At 54.5% G+C, this 15,238-nt stretch overlaps 1 protein-coding gene across 1 annotated transcript in view; it reads right to left on the minus strand.

Moving 5' to 3' along the window:
• URB1 (URB1 ribosome biogenesis homolog) overlaps positions 1 to 15,238 on the minus strand; it is a 67,904-nt gene that overhangs the window by 26,246 nt on the left and 26,420 nt on the right. Inside the window, exons 14-24 of the mRNA XM_059164587.1 lie at positions 14,623 to 14,735; positions 12,880 to 12,999; positions 11,283 to 11,399; positions 10,686 to 10,824; positions 9,763 to 9,933; positions 8,586 to 8,779; positions 6,287 to 6,505; positions 5,361 to 5,540; positions 3,275 to 4,130; positions 1,934 to 2,135; positions 1,058 to 1,244 (exon numbers count right to left, since the gene is read on the minus strand). Coding sequence (XP_059020570.1) covers positions 1,058 to 1,244; positions 1,934 to 2,135; positions 3,275 to 4,130; positions 5,361 to 5,540; positions 6,287 to 6,505; positions 8,586 to 8,779; positions 9,763 to 9,933; positions 10,686 to 10,824; positions 11,283 to 11,399; positions 12,880 to 12,999; positions 14,623 to 14,735 — 2,498 coding nt within the window. The remainder of the gene's footprint in view (positions 1 to 1,057; positions 1,245 to 1,933; positions 2,136 to 3,274; positions 4,131 to 5,360; positions 5,541 to 6,286; positions 6,506 to 8,585; positions 8,780 to 9,762; positions 9,934 to 10,685; positions 10,825 to 11,282; positions 11,400 to 12,879; positions 13,000 to 14,622; positions 14,736 to 15,238) is intronic.

The raw sequence follows: 15,238 nt of genomic DNA on the forward strand, positions 1-15,238 counted from the left end.
CTGTCACCTGGGGTTATTTTCCTGAGGATTATTTTTTAAATTTGGGTCCAGACTTTAAACACAAGTCACAGACCTTATGAGTTTTAGTGTAATTTTATATCATGCACTGAGGAATAATTCATATGCTTCAAGATGTTATTCCTGTGCAAAAAAATAAAGAATTCTTTTTAAAAGAATGCTTCAATAGAAGGGAATAATGACCACAAATAAGAGCTGACTCTTTCCAAATATTATGACAGCTCTAGACTCACAGTGGCAAGAAGAGCCGGAAACCCCAATCATAAGAATCTTAAAACTACTCGAAGGCACATCACGATCACGTTGCTTTAAAAAACGTTAAAAAAAAGATCCTAAGGGAGGGGAACAAAGGTTAAGAATGACAGACTTATCGAGAACAACGTATGCCAGAAGGCAGGAAAGCAATGCTTCAAAATGCTCACAGGAAATACAAAACCTGGAATGAAACTTCCCAACTCATTCTCAGGGCTGTGTTACCCGATCCTAAAACCTGACAAAGAACAACTGCCAGAAAATGAAATCATAAACAGATACCCCACATGCACACAGAAGGAAAAATTCTTAATAAAATATCACCATCAAAAATAAAATCTTAATAAAATTCTTAATAAAATAATAAAAATTCTTAATAAAATATCACCAATAAAAGATATTAAAATATCTTAATAAAATATCAAATCCAATAATATGGAAAAACCGTAATACACTGCCATCAAGCAGGTGTATCCCGGGAATGTGAAGTTCATTTAACCACCAAAAGCCAATTAAAGTAAGTCATCTTATTAACAGACTAAGTAAGAAAAAAAACCCCATAAACCGTTTCAGTAGAAGTGAAGCGTGCTTAACCAAATCCCACATCTGTTCACGGAAGAAGGCAGTGCACGGTCCCGGGGCCTCCCCCAGCTGCCGCTTTGCCTCTCGGACTTGACCGTGCTCATCTCCCGCTAGTTCTGGGAGCACGGCTGTGAACTCTGCTGTCTCTTCCACTCTTCCCCTTCAAAGTGCAGTCAGGCTCTCCACGGAAAGGAAAGACACCTACCAGCAGCTCACGGAACCTCAGCAGCATCTGCCGCTCCTGATCCCGGGCGCTGTCATGGTCATGCTGGCCCCCACTGAAAGACGCAATCAGGCATTTCACACAGGACTCCAACAGAGCCGTCCTCCAGGCACGCAGCTCTCCAGCCGACCCCTCCAGCACTGCCGACACAGAGTCGGCCACACTCCAACTGCAGCAGGGGACAAAAGGCACAGAGTCAGGGGCATGGCCTACTTGCCTCCAGCTTAACTGTCCCTCATATTACAGTGGGCCACCTGGGACAGGTGCCCTGAGTCCCACTGCCCCGCAGCACCCAAGCACCGGAGTCCCTGGCTGCCCTGGTCATTGTTCTACCCTCTAGATGCCAGAAGTGACAACCACCCCTACTGCCCACCCACTGAGTTGTGATAATAAAAAATGTCAGACGTGGCCAACTGTCCCCAGGAGGGGAGCAAAATCACCCCCGATTGAGAACTGCTGCTCTCAGGGCATCAGACCCAGCCATCCACTCATGGAGATGTGCTCGCTCCAGGCAGGATGGCTGGAGGAAGACTTCCTGGAGGAGGTGCCTTCTCATCGATGGGCATGACAGCAGTGCGGCAACTTTTCACTAGTTTTAAAAACTACTGGGATGCGGCGCCTGGGTGGCTCAGTAGGTTAAAGCCTCTGCCTTCGGCTCAGGTCGTGATCCCAGGGTCCTGGGACTGAGCCCCACATTGGGCTCTCTGCTCAGCAGGGAGCCTGCTTCCTCCTCTCTCTGCCTACTTGTGATCTCTGTCAAATAAATAAAAATCTTCAAACAAAACAAAACAAAACAAAACAAAACAAAAAACAAACTACTGGGAAAAGTGAAGCAGAGATGGACACAAGCCTTCCTACCTCTCATGCCTGCCTGGAATCTGCAGCAAGTTGGGCAAATGGTCCACGAGGACAGCAAGGTCCTTGGGTTTTGCAAACGGGACCAGCTGGGCCAGGACCTCCTGATGCAGCCCGGACACTGGGGGCCCCTCTGTGCTGAGAAGCCTGGTCTGCAGCCGTCTCCACAGGGCCTTCCTCAAGACAGGAATGACAGCAGAGGACACTAGGCAGAGACAAAAAGGAAAAACCGTCACATGCTGCTGTGTCCGGGACCAGCATGTACCAGCTCACAGAGTCCACGGCTAACTTTCAGGAACTTGTGACTGGCTGGGGTCACGCTCGTAGCTTGAGGCTGGCCAGGGCAGAAGCACGGATGCCACAGAGACCGGCAAACACAAAGGCCAGTTGGTTAAACGCTGCCCAGCACGTCACTGGTCCTTGGGCAGTCAAGCCTCCGACACGGCCCTGAGCGTAGGCCTAGCTCCAAGCTGGGCATGGGACTCTGAGGACCAAAGTTCAGGACTCACTCAGGACTCGTGCCTCAAAGGCATGGGAACGGGAGAGGCACGTCAGAAGTGCCCCAAGAGTCACTGACTAAAGGGGGCGCTTGGGTGGCTCAGTTGGGTAAGCATCCAACTGCTGGGTTCAGCTCAGGTCACAATTTCCTGGGTTGTGAGATCGAGCCCTCCGCTGGGCTCCCTGCTCAGTGTGGAGTCGCTTGACATTCTCTCTCTCCCGCTCTCTCTGCCCCTCCCTCTCGTTCCCCCTCCACATGCCCCTCAAGTAAATAAATCTTAAAAAAAAAAGAGGAATCACTGATAAAAGCAGGTTCTATGACTTTTAAAAACCGTCTGTCATTGCTGCTATGAAGTCATGACACCCTGAGGGAAAGCAAGAAGTGAACAATTATTCATATACACAATAAAAAAAAAAAAAAATGAAGTAATTCCAGATGAATAAAAAGTGCCTCAGCCCCGAAAGCCTGCAGGTGGAAGACGGGGGCTGGGCCCAAGCCGCCTCCACTCAGCATCACTGTCACCACTGCTGGTGGGGACAAGGAACAGGACAAAGGGAGGTCACCCCGAATGCCTCCCTTGCCCCGGGGAGGACCTTCCTCGACCCAGCCCACCCTGGCTTCCCGTGGGGGACTTGGGGTGGACGGGAGCGTGGGGGCAGCACCTCACACCACAGGCTGAGATGTGGGGCGGTGAGTGCGAATGTCTCCTGTCTCTCCATCTCCAGGGCTGGGTCAGTGTCTGGGGGGGAAAGAACTTCGCCCACACCCCAAACATGGAAGTTCCAGGTCAGAAACGGCCCTCTGCCTTAGCACCGCCGGCTGCCCAAAGCCCACAGCTCCCGTACCTCCCGCCGGGCGTGCGAAGCATCCCTGCGTCCTGGCCTGGAGGTAGGCGTCGAGGAGCGGGAGGAAGTCGTCCAGGTGCTCCTGCAGGCAGAGCCCCGCGCCGGGCCGCGCGCACCACAGCTCGAAGCGCAGGACGTGGGTGCAGCTCAGCGGCAGGAGCAGGGCGGCGATGCCGAGGGCCACCTGCGTCCGCCGGGCCAGGCAGTAGTCGAGCACGTTGACCCCGACGGCAGGGGCCAGCGCGGGCTCTCTCTGCAGGGTGTGCAGCAACACAGCGTCTAGCTCGTCCACGGCCAGCGCGGGGAGCAGAGCCCCCAGGCCTCTCACAAACTCAGAGGCCCAAAGGAGCTCGCCACTCTGCAGCGGGTCCTGGGGGCTGCTGGCCAACAGCTGGACCAGGGTCTTGCCGAGCGCGTTCAGGTGTCTCTCCTTCCCGGGAGACTTCGGGAGCCGCTGGGCCACCAGCTGGGCCTCAGGCAGGCTCAGCAGGGCCAGGGTGACCTCTCGGAGCTGGGCACCCTCCATGTAGGGATGCAGCCCCTGCAGGGCCTCCAGCTGCGGGAGCGTCTTCGGCAGCGCTGTAGCCGAGCCTGTCCTCCTGTGTCGCAGCTCCTTCAGCACACTCTGAGTGATGGCCTCGGAGTACTTGGCCAGCAGGCCCCGCTGACCCGTGCGCTGGAGGACCGGGGCGCTGGCCAGCAGCAGCTGCAGGACCCCGGCGCTGAGGTGGGCTGCCAGGAGTTTCACAAGGACAGGGCTGAGGGCGTGCGGCGGGATGGCCTGTTGCTCCAGGGCCAGGAACCAGCCCTCCAACGTGGGGTGTCTGAGGATGGCCATGAGCACCTCCTCCAGCGTCTGAAATACAGCGACAAGGCACAGACCTCACACACGGCCCAGGGCCAGCCCGCTGTAGGATGGAGGGCGGACAACAGCATCCCTGAGCCTTCTATCCGCAAGCCCGAGCTCTCCCGCTCCTCTCAGGGCCATCCCACAGCATCCCAACCCAAGCCTAGTCAAAGCTGTATCCTGACCACAGTGCATCCCACCAGCACAACCCCCAGCCCCCAGGGCGACTGTGACGCTGATGGAGACCGGGCTGGTGCCCCACCCACACCAGCAGGGGCTGACCAATTCAGCCTGAACAAACGGATCAATCATACAACGGGGCTTGGCTACGCAGCAACGCCCAGTGTGCTGAAGGCCGGTCACCTGGCTCCTGCTTAGTGGCCCTGCCCTCTGACGACTGTCTGACTGAGGGACACGGGCATCCCAGGAGCAGCGGGGTCACGGCACAGGAGAGACCCCACATCTGGGAATGGCAGATGAGGATCAAGCAGCTGGGTGAGCCCAGGTGCAGGAACTGAAGGTCACATGCAGGTAGAGGCTGAGCCCTGAGCGACCCCCGGGGGACCAGCTCTGACCCCCGCTGTGTTCAGACCACCCAGCGGAAAGCGGCTGCATGCCCCTGCCGGGTGACAGGATAATCTGATCCAGTCGTTCTAAGCCGCCATGGGGAACACGAATCCCAGCACTCAGAGTGACCAAAGAGATCAGACGAGGCCATCCGTGAGAAGCGTGGCGTGAAGAGCGCGGCTGCTTCCCAAGCTCAGTGAAACAGCGAACACAGAGGGTGGTGAGAGAAAGACACACCCTGGCCCCACGTCAGCGGCATCTTGGGGGTCCCCAGCAGGGGGGAGGCTGCTTCCCAAAGCCATGAGCTCCCGCTCTGGAGCTACCGGGCTGGCCGCACCCACCGCCCAGCCTTCATTCGACCCAGGCCGCTACTGCTCCAAAGGAGAACGTTCCCAGTTTCTCAAGATGCTCACATTGCCCGGTGTGAGGGCAACTGCTTGGAGGGAAGGCAACTGGAAAGCTGCACGCCACGTTATACCGTGCTTCTCTGCAGGCGCAGGGGTTAGGGGTCAGGGGCTAAGTTGGGGGGTACAGTGTCTCTTTTGCAGTGTTCTGTCCTTATTTATCTACAACGAACATGTCCTCATGTTGGATCAGAAGGAAAGGGAGGGCCAGGGTCCAAGATGCGACAGGCACAGGCTAACAAGACCCACAGCAGGACAGCAACAGTACCTTGTCACCAGCCAGCTCCAGCGAGGCCACGCAGTCCATGTCCAAAAAGAGGTCGGATTCAGCCTGGGCAGCCTCGCACTTCTGCTGGTTCTGTGCATCCAGCTGCACACAGTGGACGACCAGGCGCCGGAGGAGGTCCAGGAGGAGCTGCAGGACGGCGGGGCCTGCGCTTCGGCCCAGCTGTGAGGATGAGAGCCGCACGATTGCTCGGGGGCCAGGAAAAGCCTCGAAGTCACCATGACCGTGACTACCCCGTCCCCACGTGACCAGAAACAAGGAGAGAAACAGGCTCGAGTGGCAACTCCTCATAAAACACCAAGAACCTCAAATTCCTCTCCCAGTAAGATGTGCCCCCTAACCTTGCTGAAGCACGGGGGTTTATCTTGACCAAGGTGAGGGAAACCCACACCGCAACTCTGTAAACCACATTGGGAACAGAAAGCTCACCAGTGAAGGACAAAATTACAACTTATGAAAGACGGTGGGTCTGGCTGTGCACTGATCCAGTCCGCTGTGGGGAGAGGCCGGCCTGATGGGCGGCGGCCCTAGCAGCAGGGTCGGCCATGGCGGCTCCCGGTCTGCAGCTGTCTGGGGGGGGACAGCTGTGCTGAGGGGGCCAGATTCTGTGAGGCTACTGAGGCCTGCAGAAAATGGGTGCCCAACCCACCTCTGCATGTCTGCTGCAGGAAAAAACAGCAGTCCAGGAGAGAGCGGCAGGCCGTGAACTAGCAGCCAAGACTCCCCAACTACGGGGGGACCTCACGGCCCTGTGTATGTCACGTCACGAAGTCTCCTCGTGAGCAACGGGGTGACAGTGAGACTCCCCCAACACCGCCAAGCGGTCTGGACCCAACTCCAAAGGGGCTGCTCTGGAGGCAGAAATGTGGGGACACGCGGGGTCTGCGGGAGAGAGGAGCGGCGCTGACCTGGCCGAAGTTCTCCACGGTGCTCCGGAGGTAGAGCAGCAGGTGTTTGGCCGAGCGCAGGAGCCGGGGCATCGGGACGTGCGGGAGGGCGGCCCGCAGCTGTGCCTGGACCTGCTCGTCCAGAAGCGCGCCCTCGCTCTCGTAGGCCGTCTGCAGCAGGGCGGCGAAGGAGGCGGCGGGAGGACCCCGGGGGGTGAGGCTGCCTGGCATCTGAAGGGGCTTGGAGAGGCAGCAAAAGCCCGGAGAGGAGGAAACACAGACAACCACAGATGAAAAAGGTACACGGTCAGCTAAGAAAGGTACAGGGTGACGTTCACAACAAGGGGACACTTTCCAATCACATCCTAAATACTAAAATATATGGGACTGCATGCCGTTTTATTTCAGTCAATTAAGCCACAGTGTTCAGTCACTCGTTTGTCCCTAGAGGGCGTAAACACGAAGGCACTAGATGGGGAAGGTGTTCACACGCGGGGGAATGTGTGTCTGGAGCTGCATGCGACAGACATTTCACTCAGAAGAGGCACTGTGCGGCCAAGCACCCGACGCGCTATGTCGGCTCAGGTCCTGATCTCGAGCCCCGCGTCAGGCTCTGCGCTCAGTGGGGAGAGTGCCTCTCCCTCTGCCCCTCCCCTCGCTCATGCTCGCTCTCTCACTCTCAAATACATAAATAAATAACATCTTAAAAAGCAGAGTCACTGTGAAAGTGGCAGGGAAGTGGGAGGTCCGTGCAGGAGCCGGCTCGGTAAGCCCCAGCCTTCCAGAGTCCTGCTGGCTCCCCAGCAGCCCGGGGCAGAGTACCTTGTTGGGAGACTAACAAGACAGTGGACAGAATGAAGACAAATTTCTGGAGTTCTACCTCAAACCGAAGTTGTTGATTTCTTCTATGACAACCACTCTGCCTTTTTTGGTGACCCTCAGGCACCTTGTACTACCGTGACTCCACACACTCCACTTCCTAGGCCAGTGAAGCGAGGCTATGTGTCCGGAAACCAGCAGATGTCCTGGCACGGTCCCGGGACCGGCAGCCACACTGCTCGGAACCACAGAGAGAGGCCAACCCCCGGGTCCCGCGGTGGACCTGTGAACCGAACACCCTCAGGGAGGAGCCCAGAGACCACACCTGACGCCCCCTAGAGCGTGAGAAGCACTGCTGACTACTCGACAGAGAGGGGACACCTTCCTTCGAGCACCCAGGAGGTGCAGCCCTGAACTGCGACACGTCCCCTGAGCTCTGACCGGCCACCCCCCAGTCTGAAGCACAGCTTAGCCCCCAGAGAAAGGTGACATCGGCTGGGAAGGGGGTGGATGCTGGAGTCCACTGCCTGGCCGGAATCCTGACCCTGCCCCCACTGCTGCCTCGTGACAGAATCACTGTGCCTCAGTTTCCCCATGTGTATAAAAAGGCCAGTAAGTCCTGACCTTCTCGGAGTTGCTGTGAAGATTAAGTGACTGGAAAGGCCATCGTATCCCCTAGCAGCGGGCCCTGATGAATGGAAATGTGCAACCACCATACACATGGCTATAGATACCACAAGACAAGGAGGCCCTGAGCTGCCTTTTTCAAGAACAGCTAAAAACTCAGTGTATAAAAAAAATGCACGCCACACTTAACTGCTCCCCAGGCCCCCCAACATTCACAAATAGTCTGCACTGGGGCCAGACCTACAGCACCCATTACAAAAATGTAGTCCCCCTGGGGCGCCTGGGTGGCTCAGTGGGTTAAGCCTCTGCCTTCGGGTCAGGTCATGATCCCAGGGTCCTGGGATGGAGTCCCCGCTCTCTGCTCAGTGGGGAGCCTGCTTCCTCCTCTCTCTTTGCCTGCCTCTCTGCCTACTTGTGATCTCTGACAAATAAATAAATTAAACAAACAGACAAACAAACAAACAAAAATGTAGTCCCCACATAAAGAACATTCTTTGTTTCCACTTTCCCAGTCTTCACAGAATGGAGACTACTGGGGACCGCCACGGCCGGGCTGACAGCTGAGCCCGCATGGCTGAGGGGCGTGCTAAGGCCCAGGCATACCATACCTGGTAGGGGAAACTGGGAGGGGAAAAGACAACCTCCCTCCTGACCCAAGCTGGCACAGTGACAAGGCGGCCACGCAGCTCGCGGGAAACTCAGTCCCCGCATCCCTGACGCACCCTGGGTACGTGGGTAGCCATCCACCCATCTAGCCGCTGGGCCGCCGTGCTGCCCTGAGCTCCTTCCACAGCCAGCGTGGCCCACGGATGACACCTCGGGGTTTCCCAGGCCAAGGCCTGGCCTCCGTGGGAGCAGCGAGGCTGCAGCTCACCAAGGCCTCTCGGGCGGGCTCCGGGATCCAGCGGCTGTAGTACCCGTGGAACCGGGCCAGCTGATGACCGCAAGACGGGACTGGAGGCTCCAACTTGTCGTAAGCCTGAAGCAGCAGACACAGAGCCAGAGGGTCTCTCTGGGTGTGGAGGAGGTCTGTCAGCACTGCCGTCAGGTACACCACGACGCTCTCTCCTGCAGGGGAGTGAGACGTGTAAGCGTGGCTGCTGGGACCACCCTTCTGTGACCCATCAATCACACCAACTTCCACACGTATACGAGACCCGCAAAATGCACGCCAGAAAGGCAGATGCTATCACTGCAGAGCACACCCAGGCCCCGTCCCGTTGAATGTGTGACACACACACTCAGGCTTCTGGTCCCAAGGCCTGGAAGTGCAGACGCAGGTGCAGAAGCGGTGGTGCAGAAGCCACAGAGGCCAGGACTCGCTCGGTGCTCCCCAATCGATTTCCCGTCCTTGGCACACGGGCCTCCCCTGTGGGGAGGCTGTGACCATGTGACTGATGTCACCACTTCCAGACCTGGGCAGAACAGCCTCTGCCTCACTGCCCACTCTCTCTTCCTCTTCCACACTGACCTCAGATGCCACGTTGAGATGGCACAGCTACCAGATGGGAGTGGCCTGGGTCCCTGAGCTACCTCCCAGAGGACAGTCACCCAAGAGAGCAACGTGACCTGTGCTGGACTACGCCAAGGTCTAGAAGAACACCTTTCCTCGTTAAACCATGACATGTCAGGGCTTATTTGTTCCTGCAGCAAAGCGTGAGCAAGCCTAAGGACACCATTATGATCTGCGAGTACTTCCTTGGTTCTTAGTCCCAGCAATTTCCACCAAGTATGAAGGACTTGTAGCCTAGCATCGTGATAAGAATAAACGATGAAGAGAAAACATCAGTGTTGTAGCAGGGCTCTCTGCAGCCATGCAAATGACTATGGATTTATCCTCAAATGACCACTCTCCGCAAGTTCAGCCAGCCCCTAGATTCTTATCCCTACATGCTTAGCTCTGGAGACCAGGAAGCTATCAAGTTGTTGGGTCTGAATCTTGTTGCCCTGGAGTTTCAGCAATTACTCCCGGAGCCCCTGGACTCATAGCACCTACCCCAAGAGACCCAGCCGGACGACATACCCAGGGTATCCCGACGACACACAGGTACCTGTTTCACTTTCCGTCCCGAGGAGCAACTTATTCCTGGCTTCCAGGGCAGCGGGCACCACAGCACTGAATGGGAACGTGAGTAGGATCATGTCTTCATTCAGTAAGAATCCAATTTCCTCATCCAAGCCTTCACTGCCCTCCACCAGGACGTCCACCATGTCGAGAACATCTGAGTCAGAAAAGGGAGAGTCAAACCAAGGCCAAGAGCCCCTGAAGGAACCCACTGCAAAGAGCTCCACAGGAAGGGAGAACGTTTGATAAAAGCTAAATGTTTCTGGGGGAAAAAGCTTAACATGAAGGCTGATTTTAAACCGGTCGGGACATCGCCTATGAAATCTTGAGATCTTTGCCAGACAAAACGCAGGCTCTCCAGCTCAGGTGGTAAGAGAATGAAGTTTCCTCAAATGACACAGACAAGCTCCCAAACCTTAACCCGGATATTCAGGCAAACAAAGGAAAATCTGAGAAGCAAAAAGGTAAGGGTTGAAGCGTAGACCAGAGCCAATGACTGGATTAAAACCCTGACTTTCCTAGGTACTAGCTGTGTGACTTCAGCTAATTACCTAACCTCTCTGTGCCTCGGCTGCCTTATCACTGTACAAAATGAGGATAAGGACACCTGCCCTGTAGGGTGGGTCACAAGGTTGCAGGAGGTAGATTTATGAAGAGCTGAGATCAGCACCTGGCACAGAGGAACACTGCACAAACAAAAATTACCCAGCAAACAGACTCTGTACCTACTCCTTGTTCTACAAGCGAATAAGGCTATTTTCATTTCCAGAGCAGGCTGATCGCTGACTCAAAGAAACAGGTGTGTGCACTCTGCATTAAGACACGAATGCGATTCTCATTTTCATCACTAATTGGCCACGGTGGCTCGATCTTCGGAAGCCTGAGGAGCACAGAGGCAGGGGCGCCTACCGTCGATGTGAGAGATGGGAATGCTGACATCGTCGGCATCTGGCTTCGTCCCAGTGGCCTGCAGCGTGCTGGCTTCCTGGACAAAGTCAGAGGCTTTGTCTGTGTAGGAATAGGGATTTGCCACCAATGTCAGCAAAACCTGGGCATTGAAGAGTCAAGCAGAAAACACTGAGATGGTCACAAATGAAATGCAAATATGCCCAAAAAATCTTACCGGTAAAATAAGGGAAGAGTTAACATGTCAGCAGTCCTCCATAAGAACAATAATTTTTCCCCAAAGTTTTTTTTAACTTTTTGTTATAGAATTAAAAAAAAACCCTTCATTTAGTATAAACCATTGCTTTTAATATCACACTAAGCATACCACTATTCTCTGTCCAAAAGCAGATCCTCAAAAGGAAACTAAAATAGTACACGGTAATACAGTCCCATTTTACAGTTTCGACAACGAAGCGAATTCTGACATCTCAGCAGAATTAGGAAGTAAGCCAGAAACAGGGCATTCGGCACCAGGGCATCAAAAATGCCTTAATTATACTAAAGTGCAATTGGCATATTTACTAATGTGCTCCTCAAACACCGGAAATAGGTGCCTACCCGTTCCAAAAACTGAATCACGGTCTCTCGTTTCTCCTCCGCGGTGTCCTCTAGGTGCTCCAGCCACAGCTCCAGCTCCCTCCAGGTGTGCTCAAACACCCCCGTGTCCCGCAGAATCTGTCAGGAAGCACACCAGGGGGGGCGGTGTTGGTGGGTAGGGGGCAGGACGGAGGCTGCGCTCTGTGGGAGCCCAAGGAGCACAACACGGAGACCCAAGGGCACAGAGGGGGTCAAAGTCTCATGTGCAGCTCTACTCCAAAAGCCACTCCTAGAAAGCAGCACTCCCGAGGTTGAGGGAAACAAGGAAGAGACATCATCCCGCGCCCTGTGAGCAATCACACCATCTCTGGTCTTGCTGTCTCCTATTCCTTTCCGTCAACTCCTAAATAATAAAAAGAAAAAAGCCTCCAGCTGCTACTTAGGAGTCTGGTTTTTCTATCCGGATTTTCACAAAGACCCCAGGTAGACATGCATGACTCAGCCCCTCACAGCAGCCCACCATCAGCCTGCATGAAATTCTCCAAGGCGACACACCGCTCATATCACACTGGGTCGCGTCGGATCGCATCGCGTTGCGTCACATCACGTCACCACAGTGTGGCCCCTGAAGCTTCAGACCTGGTGCAAGGAGCACCAGCATTTCTAAGAGAACAGAATGTGTTAAGGGGCAGGATCTTGAATCAGGGGGATTAAGTGATGTCCCCAAATGGCCTGATGCCACAGACTGAGCGTCTGAGCAGTCCCAGTGCACGAGCCCTGCCCCGAAGGGAGACCCGATGGTGCCAATCCCGCCTGTGTGCAGTCAGGGATCACGAAATCAGGCGGGGTCAAGAGCAGGCCTACAGGGAAATGGCAACTAGCAGAGGTCAAGACCCAGACATTCTCCTTGTTCGAGCAGCTCAGGTGAGAAGGTTATAAGGCAGCAAGACAATCGGCCCCTCAAATAAAGGCAGAATCTCTGCATCTGAAAAACCACCAGGAATTCTGTAGCACCCATGAGACGTCCGCTGCACAGCAGAAACAAGGAATGCGATTTCCTACAGCTACACCAAGTGAGTACCAAGACCGAGAAGCTGACAGTCCAACTCTCTGTCCCTTCCACTGACTCTGACACCCGTGCTGTGGGTGACCGAGGAGGTCAGGACAGCTGAGCCCCGGAGAAGGCTGGGAGAAGCAAGAGGGATCGTCTATTTGAACAGTTCCCCGAAGGGCCAGAAATCCATTTATTGAGTCCACACGCCCTACAGCATGATCACAAGTCCTCCCCCTGCAATCCGACCACTTCATCATTCCCGTTCATCACGGGAACACCACGTCCGGAGAGGCTGAGGGACCTGTCCAGTGCCACCCAGGAAGGAGCAGAACCAAGGCTCAGATCTGGGAACAGAACCTCAAAGCCTGCATCTCCCACTTCGCCGTGCTGTCTCGGGAACGCAGCTGGGTTGAGACATCATAAATTACAATTGTCAAATAACCTCCCATTTTTAAATTGAAAGAGGCCCTGATACACCCTTCAATCAACAACTGTTTACCAAGTACCTTCCATAACAAAGAGTGAAAATGCCCTCAGAATCAGGGACTGGTAGAACAGCCTCACCTTTATAATCAGGAGTCTGGTGGATGACTTGAGCTGCAGGTGGCTGCTGGTCACGAACATTTTCATCAGTAAGTAAAATACTGACCGCTCTCCTCCGACAATGTCTGCATCGGGCCCTTCCTGGAGTTTGAAGAGCGGCACGTGATCAACACTGCAACGGCCTCAGGACACAGAGCAAACAGGTACTGCACGCCATGCGTGCCCCGCCCCCCGCCCCGTGCTCCCAGGCCTCTGACTTCCTCTCACTGTAACCGCGAGCCGGCAAGACTGCTGGGATCTTAGACTGGGGAGCCTCAGGACCTCAACGAAACCCCTGACCAGCAGCTGGGCCAGCTGCATTTCAGCACGATGCCGGTGTGGGCACAACCGACCCTTTAGACACAACTTAGCCTCTCGCAAAGGCTTCTGAGCTTCAAATGCGCATCTCAGCGGAGAATACGGCTCCAGATCCCTGGTCCCAGTGCCATCAAGGCTGTCTGGCTGGGGTGTCCCTGCAGCCCCTGGCAATGATGGTGACCCCAAACACGTAAAGGGCTTGGTGTTCGCGAAGCCCAGCAGACAGCACCTTGCAGGCAGAAGACGGCACACTGAACATAAGTTAACAGTTGAACACCAGTTCTTGTGAAGTTAAGAGGCTTCCCTCTGTTCACTTTCCAAATAAATCATCAGGATCCCGTTGGCCCTGTTCAGCTGAGGTGAACAACTCAATGACACCCCTGACCAGTCACCTCTCTGGGGTCCATGGCAGTGACCTCACAGTGAGGCGCAGAGGCTGAGAGCTAGGCTGTAGGCGACATGGCCTGCGGCCAGTCCTGGGTCCTCCGACTATGGCTGGCACCCTGCACAGGTGCCCCGGCTGCCCCGTCTTTAAGTGCTATAAGGGGTGGACACAGGGAGCACATGTGTCAAACCTCAACTACGATGCCCGTGAACCTCAGGAGAGGACCTGGGGGAAAGGCACAGATCCCAGTACTCCCCACATTCTCAGGCCTTTGCAGAAATACAACACATAAAAATGCCCACATCCATTGCCACCCTATTGGTTCCATAAGATTTTAAGTAAGATCTAAGTCACTGAAACACCAGCGATCTGAGCGAATGAGAATCACATTCTGACAATGTTTAGTTTTCCCCTGGTCATTTCTCCTTCGGATAGAAGCCACAGGCATCCCGTGCTTAAATACACAGGTTAAGTATCTGCCACACCTTGAGTTCGCTTTGATTCAAAGTTATATTCTCCAGAAAGTTCTAGAAGACATTCTTAAAGGCAGAAAAAAATGCCAACAATTTTTACAGATTCTTCCGTCAGCCTCAATCCTTTCCTAGCTTGGTGTCTATTCCTGTATCTCTGTCTTACCTTCTTCCAGGATAAGGACAAAGGAGAAGAAATGTATTTTATTTATTTCCAAAAAGGTTTTAAAATAGTAAGCAAAAGGTAAAGCCTTCAATATTAAAAAAAGCAAAATAATAATGATAAAAAATTAAAAAACCAAACTCCCAATAACCAGCAATGATACCACTTCAGTCAGGACACACGAAAACACCCTATTTTGCAAAAGCAGAGACTCCAAAGCCTCCTGGTTCACCATCAGGCCCTGGCCTCTGCTCTGAGTGTGTCTGAGAGGGGACATGTGAATGCTGTCTTGGAAACCAACAGTCAGGTTCCAGTCAGCAATTTCCAGGCCAAAACACCAGCGTGCCTGCGAGGTAGTTAACAGATGGTGGGAACTCTCTGCTTCCTACCTGTGCCTTTAACCACAAAAACTTGCTGGCGGGCAGCTCCAGGGCCACTTTGAGAATGTGATGCTGCAGAATGGGGGGCACCGGGTCTCGGAGGCCCTGCTCGGAGATGACGCCTGTGGGCAGGAGAGAGGAACGCAGACAGGAAGTCCCGCGGAGGAAGGTGCCCAGCCCCTGATGCCCTAGTCCTAGTCTTATCTCCACCGGCAGAGATAAGAAGGGCCATCTGGGGCTCTGTCCTCCCTTGTCCCGGGCCCACTCTTCTGCCTGCCTCCCCCCGGCCCCACACTGTGGCCAAACCTTCAGCAAAGAGCCTGAACTCCCACCTGCCCCGAGCAGCCCACTGGCCCCCACTGACCCCTCCCTACAGCCTGAAGCGCAGCCCTCATGCCCCAGATCGCAGAGATGTCAGGAGCACCCTGTGGCCACCGGAGCCCCAGCCTGGGTCCTTCTCCTCTGCCCTGCGGTCTGGGTTTCTCTTCGCTGGGGAACGACACAGTACCAAACAGTACATGGTCAATTCCATACTCCCACAGCAGAGAGAACTTTTGCCTTCAAACAATTAAGAAGTTAATTATAGTTTCTCATCAGGATTATTCCAATAGCTTATATAAATCCC

Source organism: Mustela lutreola, chromosome 2 (assembly GCF_030435805.1).
Source record: "Mustela lutreola isolate mMusLut2 chromosome 2, mMusLut2.pri, whole genome shotgun sequence".
Taxonomy (NCBI): domain Eukaryota; kingdom Metazoa; phylum Chordata; class Mammalia; order Carnivora; family Mustelidae; genus Mustela; species Mustela lutreola.